Genomic DNA, 19,511 nt, shown 5'->3' on the forward strand with positions numbered 1-19,511 from the left:
GAGATGGAGAGGACAGATGGATTACTGTGAGAAGTACTTGACAAAAATAAAGAACACCAATATAAGAAAAGTTGGTTTACTTCAGGACAGTTTTGATGAAGGACTTTGAAGCTCTTTGGTATTAGTACATAAACTATAAGTACATGTGCTTCTCATCAAGCTTTTTCTTTATTTTGGTAGTTATTTACACACAATATATTTGGGAATATACTTACCTGTACTGCCATGTCTCCAAATACAAAGAAATCCCACCACCAGCAGCACCAGGGACACTGTTACGATGATAACAGCAACCCACAGGGGGAGGGGGATGGAGGAGCGATGGAGGACAGTATGTTTCCCTTCATCAGGTGCTTGAGAGATAACAGAAACACTCTTTGCTACAGTATATATAACTGTGTATGTATGGATTACATAAAACATTTATTTAAACAATTAAACTTAAAGAAATATGAAGAATATTCAGCAGGAAAGTGGCATTAAAATGTCACTTTTATTTACCAAAGACGTCATAATTTAGGCAAGATGGTTGTAAAACCTTTAGAAATTATTTCCAGCTAATAGTCATAATTTTCACAACATTGGTAGACACATTCCCTTTTTCAAACAAACTTTTATACAAACGTTCTATCAAGTGTCAAACAACTGGACTTCTCATAAGTAGGGTTGCCATCATCATGTATAATCTGCATGAATTCTGGCCATACAACCAGCAAAATGTCATCTTCATTTTGTTTTGATAGACTCTTGTGTCTCACCTCCGACAGCCAACCGGCTCTCTGGTGATGTTCCGACATCAGAGGTGCACTTGTAGAGTCCTTCATCAGACATGGAAACATTGTTAATGGTCATCTCTGCTGCTGTAATGCTCTTCATGAGGACACCATCTTTGTAGAAATCAGCTCGGAGGTTGGTGGAGTTTGTCTTGTTTCTGCAGCGCAGAGTCACATCGTCTCCCTCCATCACAGGAAGGACAGGACTCTCCAGGATCACAGAATCAGCTGAACAACATATTGAAAAAATGCTAGAAATATGTTTTATGTACAATGTTGCAGTAACACAGTAGAAAATTGGGAAAAATTCAGACAGGATTGGAAAAAATGGCATCCATAATTATATTCATATGGTACCATCACTTGCAGACTGCAAACTAAAGCTCTTCACTGAATGCAATATGTGTCAGATTTAGACAGAAAACAATAGAAAAAAATGTTTTAATCTTCCCTTATACAGATTCCATGAGTTTGTAAAAATATACATTTAATAAATCTACCGAATGTACAGTAAACCTTATCATCTTGAACAGGTTGACCTGAGAAAAAATGATTTTATACATTATATTGTGTATTATAGTGTTATACTGGACATACTAGGTGAGAAACAGGTAATTACCAGTTTAAAGTGCATATGTAGTGGCTTTAGAAACACAATAAACATACTGTACCAGTGACAGTGATGTTGACACTGTTGCTTCTCTCTCCTCCATCAGTCTCACACCAGTATTCTCCGCTGTCTGTTCGATAGGCTCTATCAAGGGTGCAGAAGGACCCTGTTGGCGTCTTCTTAATATCACATTCTGGTACAAATTCCCCATTATTCCTGATTCCTCTCAACTGAGTTGAGTCATCAAACCCAACACAGTCAAGAGAAACTGAGTCAAGTTCAAAGTGCTGCAGTCTGTCTGGAGTGATACGAAGAAAAGCTGCATCTGAAACCGAGAGGTAATTATTTTTTAAAAAGTATCCAATGAAACATCCAGAACTGGATGATTGTAAATGATTGTAGGCGCGTCCATCTTGTGACACAATCTGTTTAAATTGTGTCTCTTTGCAAGATACATTCAAGTTTTCATCACCAACATGGACATTAGTTAATTAATGATTGAACAGAATATACAACATTAAACAAAATTGTAGGAACCTAAATTACATCATAGATTCAAAAGGTTTATGTCAACCCTCTACCTTGATTCTTTAGGTGAAGAAGTGATGCAAAACAAAGTATCTTTAGGATTTTGTGTTTGTTACTTACCACTTTCCTGAACTTGTGTCCCAAGCTGAATGATTTCAAGCATCACTGGATAAACAAAGGAACAGAGTTGTACATCAGACATAGATGCTTTGATGTAAATGACTATAAAAAACTTATAAAAAGAGAAGAAACCATGACAGGTGAGTACTCACACAGTCTGAAGCAGAGAGCTGTGACCTCCATGCTGTCTTGCTGCTGACTGTCTGAGCATCAGACTGAATGCAGCTAAATTATAATGTAGGTCAGAACTTCCTCTTCCTGTGGTTTGACAGTCGTTGAGTCATATACTCTCAGTCATGAAGGGTCGACCATCCCTGACTTTCTGATTGGTTCAAGTATCTCTAAAGTTAGTGTGACCTTTGCCCTGCAGACAGTAAATATATTCCTTCTTTTACTTTTTTGCCCCTGCAGAGTCTCTGTACATCATTGCTGCAAGAAACCTAGAAAGTAATCTGGTCAGTACTTTCCAACATTAAGCATAAAAATGCAGAGTAATTTCAAATCCTTTAATTGAGTAAAAGTAATAGTATTTCAATTAAAGTTAAACTCCTGCATTCAAAATGTCACTTAAACCTGCATTAACTGAGTAAGGATACATTTTGAAAAGACATTCAGGGTTGGTCACTAAACTCTTTCACCTCACTGTATGTCCTGGAATAATGATCTCACATGTATTAAATCACTGAGGTAACTGTGTTGTCAACTTGTAGCCACAAGATGTCCCTGTAGAGTTTAAGTCAAATCAAAGAATAAATGAGGGAAACAAGAGTTGCATCTTGTATGTTTAAAAACACATAGGTGAGAAGAATGAATGAATCAATGAAATGAAAAGGAAATTCACTGCATTCAACAAAATAATCAATCAAACAAACAAACAGAAAATACACTTTTTGGGGGGGTTTGGGTTTCTTGTTTATCAGATAATCCAGTGACGGGTTCACAATTGTTCAAGTCTGTCTTAAAACATCAGTCAGGAGCCCAAATGAAGACTGAAACATGTTTTTCTTGCTGTAATCATTCTTCCTGTTCATACTGACCATTAGAAGATCCCTTCATAATGCACTTACAATGGAAGTGATGGGGGGCAAAATCCACAGTCCTCCTTCTGTGCAAAAATGTATTTAAAAGTTTATCTGAAGCTAATATGAAGCTTCAGCGTCCAAATGAGGAATAATTACAGCGAGAAAAACCTCTTTCACTGTTCATATGGACACCTGACTGCTGTTTTAAGACGCGCTTGAAAAATTTTGAACCTGACCTTTAAATACAGCAACTTTGTCCCACCACTGCTGCACAAAAATACAACTAGCACTACAAAAAAGTAGTGCTAATCTAAATCTAAAACTCACTGGTGCAGCATCACACTGGTCACAGTGCTGCTGCAGATGCACTTTGATGAATTGATTAAATGTTTCAGTTTGCAGACACAAATCTTCTTTGGATGCATCTGTTTAAATGGTTCAATGTCCATCCTATTCTCGCAGTTTATATAAATGTCAGATACTGTAGATGTAACAAAAATGTCTAGTAGAAGTAAAATAGCAGACCTAACATTTACCCAATGAACACTCCCCTTTTCCTTCATCACTAAGATGAATTATGGTTTTGATTGCAGCTGTGTTATTTTATATTAGTGATCAGTTACCTGGCAACAAGCTCAAAGTTCAGCTGCTCACAAACACACTCAAAGTTAAACTGAGCTTAGAAAAGCAGAGCCAATCACCATATTGTGTTTAATGTGTGTAAACATGAAGGCTTTCTTATTAATGTAGTTTTAATGGTGTTTGTTGCTGTTGTTCCACAATAAAAACAATACTGTGGAAAAAAATTATATTAGAAGTGTACTGATGGAGAATTACTATACTGTTGTATTAATACCTTGATGATCATTCATCCAGTGTAGAAGTGTATTTGATTGATCAGTTTTGCCTTTAAAAGAACATGATGCACTCTTGACCTTATCTATTGACCTTTTAAGTTTTAGGTAAGATGTCTCACCGAGATGTTTTGCACTTTGTGTAGATGAAATGAATGTTTTGTCTGTTAGGAAAGAAGAAATAGAAAAGGTTATCTGACGTGTATGATACATGGTGACTCTGATTCTAAAGAAGTGATCGTTGGAAAAGAGGAACGAAATGCAAGAACTGGAAGCTGTAGCTTCAACTGAATGAGCACTCGGCAGTTGATAAGCCAGAGCCAAATTTAGGTTAATGATTTATAGACTTGAACTGTGCAGTCTAATGAAATGACCGACACACCACACAGCAGGTACGTCGTCTTCTGAATTTAATTTAGCCTTTTCTGCATGTTTCATCTAACTACTATTTTAAAACTCTGTCTCACTTTACAGACAATAACAGCTCTGCAGTAATACTCTGTAACAGATTATTAAGTATATTATAAAACCTTTGTGTGAGAAAAACTGCAACCACACATGAACTGTATTTCAAATGTTTACTCTAATGAAGGCTAAAAGATTAAACAAGTCCAGTGCTATCAAAATATTTAAGAAGTTCAGTAAGAAATAGTCTTAACCATGCTGGGATCAAAAGTGAAAGTATAATGGCACTATACATAGATTAGATTGCATATGCTTGGAAAGCTATCTGCATCGACAAAAGTGAAAGTTTAACTCCATTACGTGGATATGTTGCCATTATTTGTAGGTTTTACTTTTATATAAGTAGGAATGAAGTATTCAATTGAATTCAAACAAAGGATCAATGAGAAGAATATATATCATGTAGATGGTGGTTATTTTAGTTGTTTCATGTGTTGCAGCCACTGAAAAACAATAGAAGTCCACCCATGAGAGGACTTTATTAAGTCCAAATGGAAATTGGGTTAGCCAAGTCCACAAATATATTTAATTTTTAAGCCTACTCAGGTATTACTTTCTTTTTAACTGGGATAGTTATTTTGTCCATACACCAATTCTAAAGCATATTTTCCATTTATTGTATCACTGATCTCTTTCCAAATTTCAGAACTGCAGGATGCTTCACCAGACGAACAGACAGTCCCTTCAATCTCCACTCAAAACCTTCTGTGTTTTGGTCGTCCATCTTCTCCTAACACACTCTTGTAAAGGTAACTTAAATACTAATGCAGTCTCAGGTAAATTTTGACTTGATGATGGTGCTAGATGAAAAGTCAGTAGATTACCAAAGTTATTACAATTTATCTTCAGTGGAACATGAATATCTGAACAAAATTTTATGTCCGTCCATCCAACAGTGGCTGAGACATTTCACTCAGAACTACAAATGTCATGGTGGCACTAGAAGAAAAGTCAACAAACTTAGTAGGATTCATGTTATGTGGACAGATGGCCATGTACTAAACTTTCATGGCCATCCGTCCAATAATTGTTGATATATTTCAGGCTGGACCAAAGTGGTGAATAGATGGATTGATTGGACATTGCCATTTCTTGAGCCAAGCCTATAATCTATACAGTTTATGATGCAAACATGAAATTCTTTGACACGCGGGTGCTTCAGTGTCAGCAAACTACTTTCACTTCTAATTATTTTTTAATGAACATAGTCTTAAAGAGATGATCAGATTTATCTTTCTAGTTCTTACTGCAGGAATTAATTAACATTTGTGTTTCTTTCCAGGTCAGTCCCAGTTAATTGGTTCGTCTCAGCCAATAGTGGCAACAGTTGGTGATGACATCATTTTGCCATGTCATCTGGAACCTGCCAAGGATGTTGCTGCCATGATACTGGAGTGGACGAGATCTGACTTGGACCCCATATTTGTCCATGTTTGGCGTGCTCGTCAGGATGTCATACATATTAAACATCGATTCTACAGGGGACGAACATCACTGTTCACTGATGAGCTGAAGCAGGGAAACATTTCACTGAAACTCTCTAAAGTGAAACTTTCTGATGGGGGAAAATACAAATGTAACATTCCAAAACTCAATCAACAATCTTTTGTTGAACTTTTTGTTGGTAAGTGGACACATTTTTGTACACATTGTATGTGTTTATAGTGCGGTTTGGTGCAAAGAAGTAAAGGGTTTTGGTTGGATCAACACAGCTTTCGGTCATTATTGTTCAGAGATGAAGAGTACAACCACAGTCCTTGAACCACAGTTTAAATGAAGGTTAACACTTTATAGATCAGTTCAGTAAATGGATGATAAGAGGAAAGTATTTTCTTAGCTGGTTAAGGTAGTCGGCTATTTATGAGTATAACTGATACAATAGTTAAATATACACATTATGTGATATGCCATAATCCAGGAAAGACATTAAGACACAAACTGACCCTTTGCAAGAACTGTAATCCCTGTCAAACTTTGTGTTGTAGCACAGCAGTTTAGTAGTAGTAGTAGATAGTAGTGGCAGATTTAACACTTTATTCTTAACATTTTTTTAATAAATATAATAAAATAGGTCCTTTATGTCAGAAACATGTACAGAGAAGCAGGCTTTTTATTTTTTAATACATGCCCATCAATTTTTTTGTCTGACAATTTTATAAAGGTTTTTATGACATTGGAATGTCTTCAACTTAATCCTTTTACAATGAACCTACAAAAGGCTTTATATATTACTTTATAATTCTTCATAGATAGTTAATGATATGCTAACTTGGCCTCAATGTTAGGTTACTACTGTAATAAATAAAGCTAGTTAGCCATGGTACACTGATGTTAGCAGCCTACATAGACAGACAAATACAGTGTTTATTCCATTCCTTACAATTGTGTCCTTGTGCTTTTGGTTTCGGAAAGACTTGACCTTCCAGACTCTTTAGATACTGAGAATCTCTCTTAGTTTCATGCACTCCTCTTTAGTTTACGGGGAAATGCAAAGCTTAACAGGCCTTCTGTGCCCACTTAAAGTTACTGAGCTATGATTGAACAGTAGACCCTTTTCATGGCAGACATGTTGACCTTTCAAAGCAGGAAAAGCACAGGTGTAAATGATTAACATTAACAATGGCTCCATTAATTGTTAGAGTAGGCCATGTCAGTGAGTGAGCGTGCACAATACTCACCTAAATGTAATGCAGCCATCATAAATGTTAATAATTCCACCTGTGCTTTTCCTGCTTTGAAGAGTCAAAATGTCTGCCAGAAGAGTCTATCAGTGCTTGGGGGAAAGGTTTAGAAGATGACCAATTAATAAGCAAAGATAGCAGACAAAACTCCAAACAATGGCTATACTTAATTTGTACCACCATAGTGTTAAAGGACTGAGTACTGATGTGTCATTGTGGCTCCAAAAGTTCAATAGTTAATGTTTTTCTAAATTCCCAGAAAAACCACACTGACATCAAATACATTCAGGATTCACAGCTTTTAATGTTTTTGAATTTCCAATTTTAGCAGTGGCAACAATAAAATATGTGACAACTCATCAGCACTTCATGAACCAACTGTGTTTAATGGTCATATAGGATCCACAGTTAAGGATTTAAGAAACTGAGTGATCATCAGATACAGAACACACATGCTTAGATCTTTCTTTATTATTCATTTTGTGATTGTGTTGCTCACCACTGTTTTAAAAATGACTTTTTTTCCCTCAGCATCAGGTGCTGTCTCCTCACCTGTCATCAGTTTAACAGGACTTGACAGGGACAGAGGAGGAGTGGTGTTACAGTGTGAGTCTAAAGGCTGGTATCCACAGCCTGAGGTGTTTTGGTTGGACGGTGAGGGAAACCTCCTCTCTGCTGGACCTACAGAGACAGTCAGAGGTCCTGATGACCTCTATACTGTCAGCAGTAGAGTGACTGTAGAGAAGAGACACAACAACAACTTCACCTGTAGAGTCCAACAGAACAACATCAACCAGACCAGAGAGACACACATTATTGTTCCAGGTAAAAGCAGCCATTTTCAGTCTCAAATTTTGGTTTTAGTTTCAAATAGCTGAGGTCCAGTGTTGTATAAATTACACATTATTCATTGTGTTGTATCATTTGCAGATGATTTCTTTAAGGTCCAGTCCAGTTCTTCTCCTGTCACACTTGGTTTGGCTGTTAGTTTGGCTCCTTGCATCGTGTTAATTGTTGCAGTTTTCTTTTTTGGATGGAAATGGAGACAAAACATGATCAGTAAGTCACAAATGAATTCAGTGCCTCTCACAGGGTTTAATGAGAATAGTGATATGAAATTTGTATTTGTGTATTTTTTTATTTTTTTATTTTAATAATTTGGGTGATGGAGTAGAGTATTTATAAGCAGTCAAACTGTCAGACGTCTTGTATCTCATGTTACACTGACATCAAACTTCCTAAAATGCAAGTAAAAATCTTTTATAGTTTAATGTCACTGCTTTTATTGTTACAGAGACCAAGACAAGCCGCGGGGATGAAACTGAAGGAGGAAATAAAAACGGTTCTAAAATAAATGTCACTGAAAAGCAGCGTCTCAATGAAAAAGGAACGGACGGAGACACAGTAAGGACTGTTCATTATGTATCAGAGGGAGGGGGGGTGGCTGGGGTGTGACTTTGTTTTTGTTTTTTATCTTGACCCTCCCCGGAGCAACAAATATTTTTCCTTGAGCTTCCCTGAGTGACTGCAGGAAAATGCACAACATAAATAACCATATTTTATTATATTTACACCAAAAGTAGTTAATATTGGAAAAAAATAAAAAGCAAAGGTTGACCCTTTCCCAACTATTACATGTAATAGTGAACCATGACTCGTCAACCTTGGTCCTCTGACCTTCCTTCCCTTGTCGGGAAAAAAAGCAAACTACCAGCCCAACTTACTGTGTCTCTCCTATAGTACTGTAAAAGTTACTGATGACAATTCAGCTCTTAAAGTCAAATAAGACACTAACTTAGTCCACCCAATGTTACAAGCAAACAGCACAGATGGAGTGACAGTTATCACCAAAACAAACAGATCATTTCTTAAGCAAAATGCATCACAAGTGATGTGCACTTCAGCAGAATAAAGGTGTATGACAACCGCCCCTCCTACCACACAAAACCAACATTAAATAAGCCCACACACACACACACACACACACACACACACACACACACACACACATTACAGTGTGCTCACCACCACCATTAGCAACATATGCATATTATTAATATCTATTAATAATATATTAATAATATTAGCTGGCATGGTGGCGGTTATTAGATTTTAAAAACTTACCCTTTGATGATGCATTAACTGAAGTTACCTGAAAATGAAATCCTGGAGTTGAAACAAGCCTTGATTTTCTGCACCAAATTAACTCTGGTGACGGTTTTTCCTTGTTGATGAACTTCAACTTTTCATCAGATAATAATCTTGAAATAGGCATGGATAATCCTCACTAGCCACTCCCGGCCTGTTTATCTGTTTTTTCCTGCTAGTTTGTGATTGGGTCTGCTCCATTTCAGTGTGCTGGTGCATTGCTCAACAAGTAACAGCGAAGGCTGGGAAAACTGTGACATTATGCGTTTAAATGCAGTGTAATCTGCCTGTAATCTGTGTAATCTGTCAACCAGCAGCAGCAACCACGTAACTGTCAGCTGACAAAACAAACAACAATGTCGGCCTACAGGGAAAAAGCCATGGTAGCTTTCCTAGCCGACAAATAACTGCCAGCATGGACAGTAATGTTCACAATATGATTTTACGTAAACCTGAATGACATTCATCAGTTCTCTGTTTTATCAATCTTCTTTGACTTGTTTGTGTTTGTATGGGTCATGTGGTCGTGGTGTCATAAACGCCGCTCTCGCAGCTGAAATTTGGTGGCGGATCTGCCGGCTGCAATGATTGTCAAAGGGTCTGCAGATTCTGTCTACTCAGCAAACCACAGGTGTACCAGTGTGGTAAAGGTGCGAACTCACTCACAGCACACAGCAGGCTGAACTTGTCATAAAGCAGCGATAACAAAGCCTGACCATTTGGAGGGAAGATATGATTGGTCAGTTTTACTGTCATTTGAAATTACTCGGCTCTCTATAAAATTATATCAGGACCACCTATCACAGAGCTGAAAGCAGCATTTTCTTCCCAACAACTGTAGAGACACAAAATTCTGATAAAAGTGGCTTCTTTCATTTAACTCTTCACACTCCAACACAAACTGAATAGGCAGGTTTGAATGCTTTATTTCCTCAGAAATGAGTCCCGTCACCATACAGCGATAAAATATTTTGAAAAGAAAAAAAGTTAAAAAATAAATACAACACACAACCCTCCCCTGAGCCAAAATAAAAAAAAACATAAGTCCCTCCCCAGCACTTTAAAAATTATTTGACATGCCTCCCCCGTTTTGCACCAACCCCTCCCTCATAAATGACAAACAGTCCCGAACTCCAACAGTGTCAGAAGAGAACAAGAGGAAAAAATAAAAGAAGACCAAACATATGAGTTAATACACAATAGAGTCATTTGCAGTGGAGGAAAAGGAAACCAAGAGCAACTTACATAAGATGAAGAAATAAAAGTCTGATCTGAGCAAGACGGACAGTAAATCTTTATATAAAGACACAAGATGTGAGGTTTGAAAATTAGCATCAAGAAGCAACACAAATACTAAATGTATAAAGGAGAGAAAACGATCAGAAACACAAATAACTTGAATCATTCAGGCAGTTAATTGTGAATTAGTTCAGTTTTTTATCTTTATGATCTCTGGAAGTGTTTGATTAAATTAATAATGTAGAAAAGTCAAGAAGACAAAAGCAGGACTGAGGTTTAGTTTCTCCTGAGAGACGTTCATAGTGTTTTACTCGTTTGTTCAAACCCTGCAGACTGTGTGACCTCCACAACTCTGACCAGTCACTGTGAGGAGTGGGTGTAAAAATTGATGTAAAATTTCTATGTTTCTAATTATTTAGATTTTCCTGCTTTAACTCTTTTTATTTAAATTCTCTGTATCTCTCTCCTCAGGCTCAGTTGGGAAGAGATGAAGCTGCAGCAACTCGGTCTTTAATCTCTCCGGTAAGTGGTTGAATCATGGTAGAAATACAACAATATACTACAGAAAATAACAGACTCAACAAAACAACAAAACAACAAAGCAGCACAAACCTACAGAGACAGAATGATGCAGCACTGAACACTGACTTTATATCACAATACTTCCTTTATTATCATGACAGTGTGTGATCCTCTCAGTCATGAAGGGATTGAATATGTGAAGAGTTTCTACTAAAGAAAAACTTTCTAAATTGTATTAAAATCCAAAATCAACAGAAATTAGACGATAAGATATGACTGATGTTCATGCTGGTTCATATGTTCAGTTTCATGTCCTAGTAAGAAACAGGTCTCTCATTTTGTCTCCAATTTATGTCTCTTTGTCTCAGTTCAAGTGGCAGATCATTAAGAAGCAGACACTCCAGGATGAGCAGCAGAGGAGGAAGGAAGCTGAGGAAGACGTTCAGACCCTGACAGAGGAGCTGAAGAGGAAGAACCAGGAGGTTCATATTTGTATTTTTTCAAGCCACTCACTTGCTTGTTTTCAGTTCCTAAATTGGTCTCTTAGATACTTTATGATTTTCGAACAAAATCATGACCGATCAATCTGCTGTTTCTGACAAACATAAATGTGTAACTTGACTTAAATTAAATTTCTTGTCTGTCACTGTTGTCACATTGAAGTTACTTCAAATTCCTTAATGAAACAATTATTTACAGTAAACTACAAAACAACAAACATTTGAACAAATCACCAACAGTAAATATCTTCTGTGTTCTCACATATAGAACAGATGTTTATGTTCTCTGTGTAGTCAGACTGAGACCAGAGTGACTTGAGTCCTTTTCCAGACCAAAACCCAAACATTCACTTGTACTTCAATTCAAATGCCGAATGAATCAAACCTTTAATAGGTGTGATTGTGTTGTATCATTAAACCATGTCTTATAAAAACATCATGTCTCTCATCTAGTCTTTCTCCATGTCTGTCTTCATTCCCAGTTGGAGGAGAAACAAGATGAACTCCTGAAGGAGAAACAGAACAGAGAGAAAGCTGAGAGTGAAGTGACGAAGCTGGAGAATCAGCTGGAGTCCATCGAAAAGCAGGTTAATCTGATTATAATTAACTTTCTAAATTAAGATGATTACAGATATTAGTGATACACACACATCACCAGTCACAATGTGTCAGTGTGATACATGATAGTAGTTGAATTGATCACTGCTGTGATGTTGATTCTGTTAACCTGAATGACAAACAGCTGAGTCAGCAGAAACTAGAGTTTGATATCTGAGTGTTGAAGCTTCTTCTGATTAATATGTGTTGAAATACAAACAATGAAACAAGCAGCAACATTATTATTTATAACCAGAGTATGAAGAACACTCTGATTGGCTGACAAGTGTTCATGGAAACTGTAAAACATTGTTTTGTCATTAACACTTTATTTTACAGGTCCCCTAATTTTATACAAATCCTCTAGAAATGTTTGGTGTAATTTGTCGGTTTATTAATTTTGAGAACATTTTACAGAAGGGGTGGTGCTGTTTGGATGAAATTATATGAAAAAACAACAAAAAAAGTATAAATGTGGTTTATTTAGTGAGTGTCCACAACAATAAATTAGTCTCTTAAACTCACAGAAAATATTAATTGTGTAGAATATTAGATTCTCACTTAAAAACTCTATAATGTTTTACTGTTTAACTCACATATCGATGGCCAAAGATCAAAACCTCCTATCTGAAAAATGTTCTTTTTTGAGAAAACTAAAAAAAACTTTTTTTCTTGCAGAATGCTATTTGTTAAGGATATCCAATACATAATACACTGTTTTTGGACTATATTATGATATTATGTGTTAACAATACTGACTAGATATTAATGGAAGTTGGAAGAGGTTCTATAAAACGATGCTCTAAATTAAGTTAATAATTAAAATTAAATTAAAAATAAAATGAAGTTTGTTTTCAGGTAAAAAGATGTAGTAAATGTAATAGTTACTACATTGTAGTATACTAGGGTCAGAACTCCTTGAATTCAGTGTATTTGCTTCCTGGTCCACTGGAGATGAATGTTCAGTGATTCGTGCTGTAGCCTCTCTACACATCAAGGGACTCTGCGTTGTGTTTTTGTTTTGTTGTGACTTTTCTGTTACAACGAAGGGCGGGATTATCTTGCAGACAGACTGAATATGTGCAGCCTTCCTTGTTCTCATCATCCAAAGTGAAATCCGACAATCAGAACATTCTGCAGAGAGGAGGTTTTGCGCTTTGGCCATCGATATCTTAATAAGAAAACTTATTGGCTCTACGATGAAAATAAGAAGCTTCAGATGGACCTAAACACCAAGATAAATCAGGTTCATCCAGTTAATATTGATTTTGTTTTCCACCACCTACTGTTTTGTTTTTATTTTGAAATCTGTCTCACAGATGCATATTTTTTCTCATGTTTCTGTTTCATTTTATATTTTTATCATTTTATCTAATTTTTATCTCACAAAGAACAAGTAACAACTGAATGCATTTGTCTCACAGGATTCACATTAATTCAGAGTGTAATGAGTCCAATAAAAACAAAGTCATGTTCTCTCAACATCTAATGTTAGTTTTCTCTGTTGGTCTTTATGTTTACAGATTCAGAGACTCATGAACAGTCATCAGGAATCTGAGAGAGAACTGGAAGCTCAGCACAAGAAGGAGGTCAGTGTCTGTCGATATTTTCTTCTTTATTTTTGAATTTGCTATTAGCATTGATGGGGTATTCCTGTTTTTTTATTATAATGTTAATGGTCGTCATGCAGGAAACTCTTGTAGAAACTTATACAAGTGATTTAAATTAATTTCATTCACATTCAGTTTTCTTGTAATTGTAGGATTTCCTCTCAGACACACATGAAGTTAGTGAGTGATGCAGACCTGTTGTACAGTATGAGTCACATACAGACACTCTGTCTTTCTCCACAAGAGAGAAACACTTGTTTGATGCCTTCATCTGAATGAATTTGGATTTTTTTTTTTTTAAGTTTGTTGTTTTCTATTTGTTTTGTTTTTGTATCTTCATATCAAACAGTTCCTTCTGTATTTCTGTCACAGTGCAGCTCTGTGGTGACACCGATGAGACTTTTACTGCTGTCACAGTGTAAATCCACTCAGAATAAACTCTCATTAAACCTGAGACAAAACTATGTTGCATTAACAGGGTTTTAATTACACCCTCCAACCAATCAGAAATAGGGATTTAGCAACATTTCAGAAGCCTTAATAATTTATAACCAGAGTGAGAAAATGATCTGATTGGCTGACAAGTGTAGATAGAAACAGTTTAACCACAGTTCCCAGTTCAGATAATCAGCCTACACTTAACCTTTGGTAGTCCTGCTATACGTCTAATAATGTGATCTGAGGTGTCCTGATGTAGAGAATAACAGGTCCAGGAAATATCACAACACAAAGTGAGTGTGTTATTTTTATTGTGTATTAACACTTACAGAAACACTCTTACTGAGACAGACAGACTCTCTGCTCTCTTCTATTTACTTTCACACTGTAAACAGACAGAAACATGACTTTACTTCATCTAAGGTTTAAAGGAACTTTTACATGTATTGTAACAATAATGAAACAAGCAGTAACATTATTATTTATAACCAGAGTATGAAGAACACTCTGATTGGCTGACAAGTCTTCATGGAAACTGTAAAACATTGTTTTGTCACTAACACTTTATTTTACAGGTCCCCTAATTTATACTAATTTTCTGGAAATGTTTGGTGTAATTTGCTGGTTTGTTAATTTTGAGAACATTTTACAGAAGGAGTAGTGCTGTTTGGATGAAATTACATGAAAAACCAGTAAAAAAGTGTAAATGTGGTTTATTTAGTGAGTGTCCACAACAATAAATTAGACTCTTAAACTCAAAAAAAACATTGACTGTGTAGCTTATTAGATTCTTTCTTAAAAACTCTATAATGTGACTTTTACATGAATATCTGATCTGTATTTAGATTAAAATGCTGGATATATCAAATTATGTGTGCCATTCATATTACTGCTTAACTCACATATTAATATGAGAACTTGTACCTGAACTTCAGACAGACCAAGACAGATCAGGTTCATCCAGTTAATACTGTTTTGTTTTTGCTTTCAAATCTGTCTCACAGATGCATATTTTTTTCTCATGTTTTCTGTTTCATTTTATGTTATCATTTTATCTCATCTTTATCTCACAAAGAACGAGTGACAACTGAATGCATTTGTCTCACAGAATTCATATTAATTCTGAATTTAATGAGTCCAATAAAAACAAAGTCATGTTCTCTCAGCATCTAATGTTAGTTTTCTCTGTTGGTCTTTATGTTTACAGATTCAAAGGCTCATGAACAGTCATCAGGAATCTGAGAGAAAGCTGAAAGCTCAGTATGAGGAGGTCAGTGTCTGTAAATATTTTCTTCTCTACTTCTGATTTTGCTGTTTTAGCATTGATGGGGTATGTATACAGGCTGCCAAACATGGATGGTTCCTATTTTTTAATTATTGTAATGTTAATGGTTGTCATGCAGGAAACTTTTGAAGAAACTCATACAAGTGATTTAAATTAACTTCAGTCACATTCAGTTTTCTTGTAATTGTGGGATTTCCTCTCAGACACAAATGAAGTTACTGAGTGATGCAGACCTGTCGTACGAGTCACGTACAGACATCTTCAACGACTGACTTTTACATGAATATCTGACCTCTTTATTTAAATTAAAATGCTGCATAAATCAGACTTTTTTGTGTTTAACTCACATATATTAAGAGAACTTGCCTCTTAAGATATGTGAGTCAAGAAGCTCCAGGATGAAAAAAAGAGCATTGAGAAGGAGATAAACACCAAGACAAATGAGTCTTTCTCCATGTCTCTCTTCATTCCCAGTCGGAGAAGAAACAAGATGAACTCCAGAAGGAGAAAAAGAAATTGGAGCTTGAAGTGACGGACCTGAATAGTCGGCTGAGCATGAAGGAAACTGAGGTTAATCTGATCATAATTCATTTTCTTAATTAAGATGATTACAGATATTAGTGATACACACACATCACCAGTAACAGTGTGTCAGTGTGATACATGATGGTAGTTGAATTGATCACTGCTGTGATGTTGATTCTGTTAACCTGAATGACAAACAGCTGAGTCAGCAGAAACTAGAGTTTGATATCTGAGTGTTGAAGCTTCTTCTGATTAATATGTGTTGAAATACAAACAATGAAACAAGCAGCAACATTATTATTTACAACCAGAGTATGAAGAACACTCTGATTGGCTGACAAGTGTTCATGGAAACTGTAAAACATTGTTTTGTCATTAACACTTCATTTTACAGGTCCCCTAATTTTATACTAATTTTCTGGAAATGTTTGGTGTAATTTGTCGGTTTATTAATTTTTAGAACAAACCAATTTTACAGAAGGGGTGGTGCTGTTTGGATGAAATTATATGAAAAAACTGAAACAAAGTATAAATGTGATATATTTAGTGAGTGTCCACAACAATAAATTAGACTCTCAAGCTCACAGAAAATATTCATAGTGTAACATATTAGATTCTCTCTTAAAACTCTATAATGTGACTTTTACATGAATATCTGACGTCTCTATTTAAATCAAAATGCTGCATCAATCAGACTTTTTTGTCATATGTTTTACTGTTTAACTCACATATCTTAATATGAGAACTTGTTCCTCTTCATCGTTTCTCTTCTCAGATTGAAGCAAAACAAGATGAAATCAAGAAGCTCCAGGATGAAAATAAGAAGCTTCAGACGGACCGAGGCACCAAGACAGATGAGGTTCATCCAGTTAATATTGATTTTATTTATCACCACCTACTGTTTTGCTTTTAGTTTCAAATCTGTTACCAAGATGCACCTTTTTTCTTCTTGTGTTCTATGCTTCATTGTATATTTAGTTTTATAAACAAATACTGAAATAAACCACACAAAGAAGCATTTATAATTTTATAATGAATATTTATGGCAGCTCACATCTCAAGATAAACTCAAATGACAACTGAATGCATTTGTCTCACAGAATTCATATTAATTCTGAATGTAATGAGTCCAATAAAAACAAAGTCATGTTCTCTCAGCATCTAATGTTAGTTTTCTCTCTGTTGGTCTCTACGTTTACAGATTGAGACTCCCACCAACAATTATCAGGAATCTGAGAGAAAGCTGAAAGCTCTGCATGAGAAGGAGGTCAGTGTCTGTCAATATTTTCTTCTTTATTTTTGAATTTGCTATTAGCATTGATGGGGTATTCCTGTTTTTTTATTATAATGTTAATGGTCGTCATGCAGGAAACTCTTGTAGAAACTTATACAAGTGATTTAAATTAACTTCAGTCACATTCAGTTTTCTTGTAATTGTAGGATTTCCTCTCAGACACACATGAAGTTAGTGAGTGATGCAGACCTGTTGTACAGTACGAGTCACGTACAGACATCTTCAATGACTGACTTTTACATGAATATCTGACCTCTTTATTTAAATTAAAATGCTGCATAAATCAGACTTTTTTGTTTTTAACTCACATATATTAAGAGAACTTGCCTCTTAAGATATGTGAGTCAAGAAGCTCCAGGATGAAAAAAAGAGCATTGAGAAGGAGATAAACACCAAGACAAATGAGGTTCATCCAGTTAATACTGATGTTGTTTATCACCACCTACTGTTTTGCTTTTAGTTTCAAATCTGCACCTTTCTTCTCGTGTTCTATGCTTCATTGTATCTTTAGTTTCATAGACAAATACTGAAATAAACCACACAAAGAAGCATTTATAATTTTATAATAGATATTTATGGCAGCTCACATCCCAAGATAAACTCAAGTGACAACTGAATGCATTTGTCACACAGAATTCACATTAATTAGAAATTAGAGTGTAATGAGTCCGACTCAAAACAAAGTCATGTTCTCTCAACATCTAATATTAGTTTTCTCTGTTGGTCTTTATGTTTACAGATTCAGACTCTCAAGAGCAATAATGAGGAGTTGGAGAGAGATGACTGAACTGAAAGCTCAGCACACCCAACTGGTCAGTGATTGTTTATATTTTCTGCTTTTCTCTTAGGTTTGCTATTAGTATTGACAGTATGAATACAGGCCACCACCCATGGATGGTTCCTGCTGTTTTATTATTGTAATGCTATTGGGCCTCATGCAAGAACCTCTTGAAGAAACTCATACAAGTGATTTGAACTGACTTCATTCACATTCATCAGTTAGACATACAAGTCATACAAGTGATTTCAAAGGACTTGTCACATTCTTCAGTTTTCTTGTAATTGTGGGATTTCCTCTCAGACACAAATTAAGTTAGTGAGTGATGCAGACCTGTTGTACAGTACGAGTCATGTGCAGACAGTCTGTCATTCTCCACAAGGGAAAAACACTTGTTTGATGTCCTCATCTGAATGAATTTGGATTTATAAAAAAAACTTGAAATCAACTGAAATAAAAACATCCAAATAGAATAAAGCCTGCCAATTTACTGAGAGGTTTGACTGCGTTTTTGTTTTCTATTTGTTTTGTATTTATATCTTTATATCAAACAATTCCTTCTGTATTTCTTTCCCCTGTGGGTCTCTATAGCTTAACAGTATACAGAACGTAAAACAACCTGAATTTAGGGTAATTTATGTAAAGAATAAGTTGCATTATCACACTTTCAAAAGACGTATCAAATTTCCAACCTGTTTTTATTTCAATGGCTCATTCAAGATATATGTCATTCCAAAAAATGGATTATATTTAAAGGTTTTGATTTTGTGTGCGTGTGTGTGTGTGTGTCAGTTTGTCCTGTTCTAAAAATCCAGCGAAAACAGAATTATTGATCAGGATGAAAACGTTGTAATTTTTGTTTCATGTGATCAGTTGATGTAGTTTTTGTTGCCTGAGTAGAGAGTGAGACTTTAAACATATGTGCCAAGTTTGGTTTCCGTAGGCTTTTAAGTTTATGATACCCACTTATAGGACAAAATAATAATAATAATAACCTGTTGATTTCCAACAGGATACCAGCCGAGGTCTCAACAGCAACCATGGATCTGAGAACAGGTCAGGGTATTCAGTGAACACTCGCTATCCATCACAATACAGACGATATCAGGACAGAAAAGTTATGTTCTGTATATTTTTCATGTTGGGTTTGAAACACTGGAGACCAACTGTCACCCTGATCGGCCACAGTGCAGAGATCCAACATGAACTCACATCACACATTGTCACAAAAATCCTGATCATCATAATGAAGAAAGTTATCATCCATAACACCAGTGATGCCTGCTGAAATGCTCAATTGTACCATAAATCAGCAAACATGAAAACACAAAACTTTATGCATTATTATCCAAAAAGTAATGCTTTGTTAACACGAGGCAACATCACCTAATATGATTTAAAGTCAACAGAATGAGCTGAAATATACTTGATAAACTCAACACTGACTGAATCCAACATTATCAGCTTGATACTCTATGTACAGTATGTTCTTCTTTTGTATTGAACAGTTCACAAGAGATTT

At 35.7% G+C, this 19,511-nt stretch overlaps 1 protein-coding gene across 2 annotated transcripts in view; it reads left to right on the top strand.

Annotated features, from left to right (window-relative positions):
• Nucleotides 1–19,033, top strand: part of LOC122974137 (butyrophilin subfamily 3 member A2-like) — a 95,189-nt gene extending 76,156 nt beyond the window's left edge. Inside the window, exons 7-13 of one of the 2 annotated variants that reach the window (XM_044342055.1) lie at nt 13,583–13,648; nt 15,315–15,377; nt 15,867–15,962; nt 16,693–16,776; nt 17,119–17,184; nt 17,951–18,023; nt 19,002–19,033. In XM_044342055.1, coding sequence (XP_044197990.1) covers nt 13,583–13,648; nt 15,315–15,377; nt 15,867–15,962; nt 16,693–16,776; nt 17,119–17,184; nt 17,951–17,998 — 423 coding nt within the window. In that variant the 3' untranslated portion in view covers nt 17,999–18,023; nt 19,002–19,033. The remainder of the gene's footprint in view (nt 1–13,582; nt 13,649–15,314; nt 15,378–15,866; nt 15,963–16,692; nt 16,777–17,118; nt 17,185–17,950; nt 18,024–19,001) is intronic. The other variant, XM_044342056.1, reaches the window with a different exon arrangement.
• Nucleotides 19,034–19,511: the final 478 nt, after the last annotated feature.

The sequence above is a fragment of the Thunnus albacares genome, chromosome 22 (genome assembly GCF_914725855.1).
Source record: "Thunnus albacares chromosome 22, fThuAlb1.1, whole genome shotgun sequence".
Taxonomy (NCBI): domain Eukaryota; kingdom Metazoa; phylum Chordata; class Actinopteri; order Scombriformes; family Scombridae; genus Thunnus; species Thunnus albacares.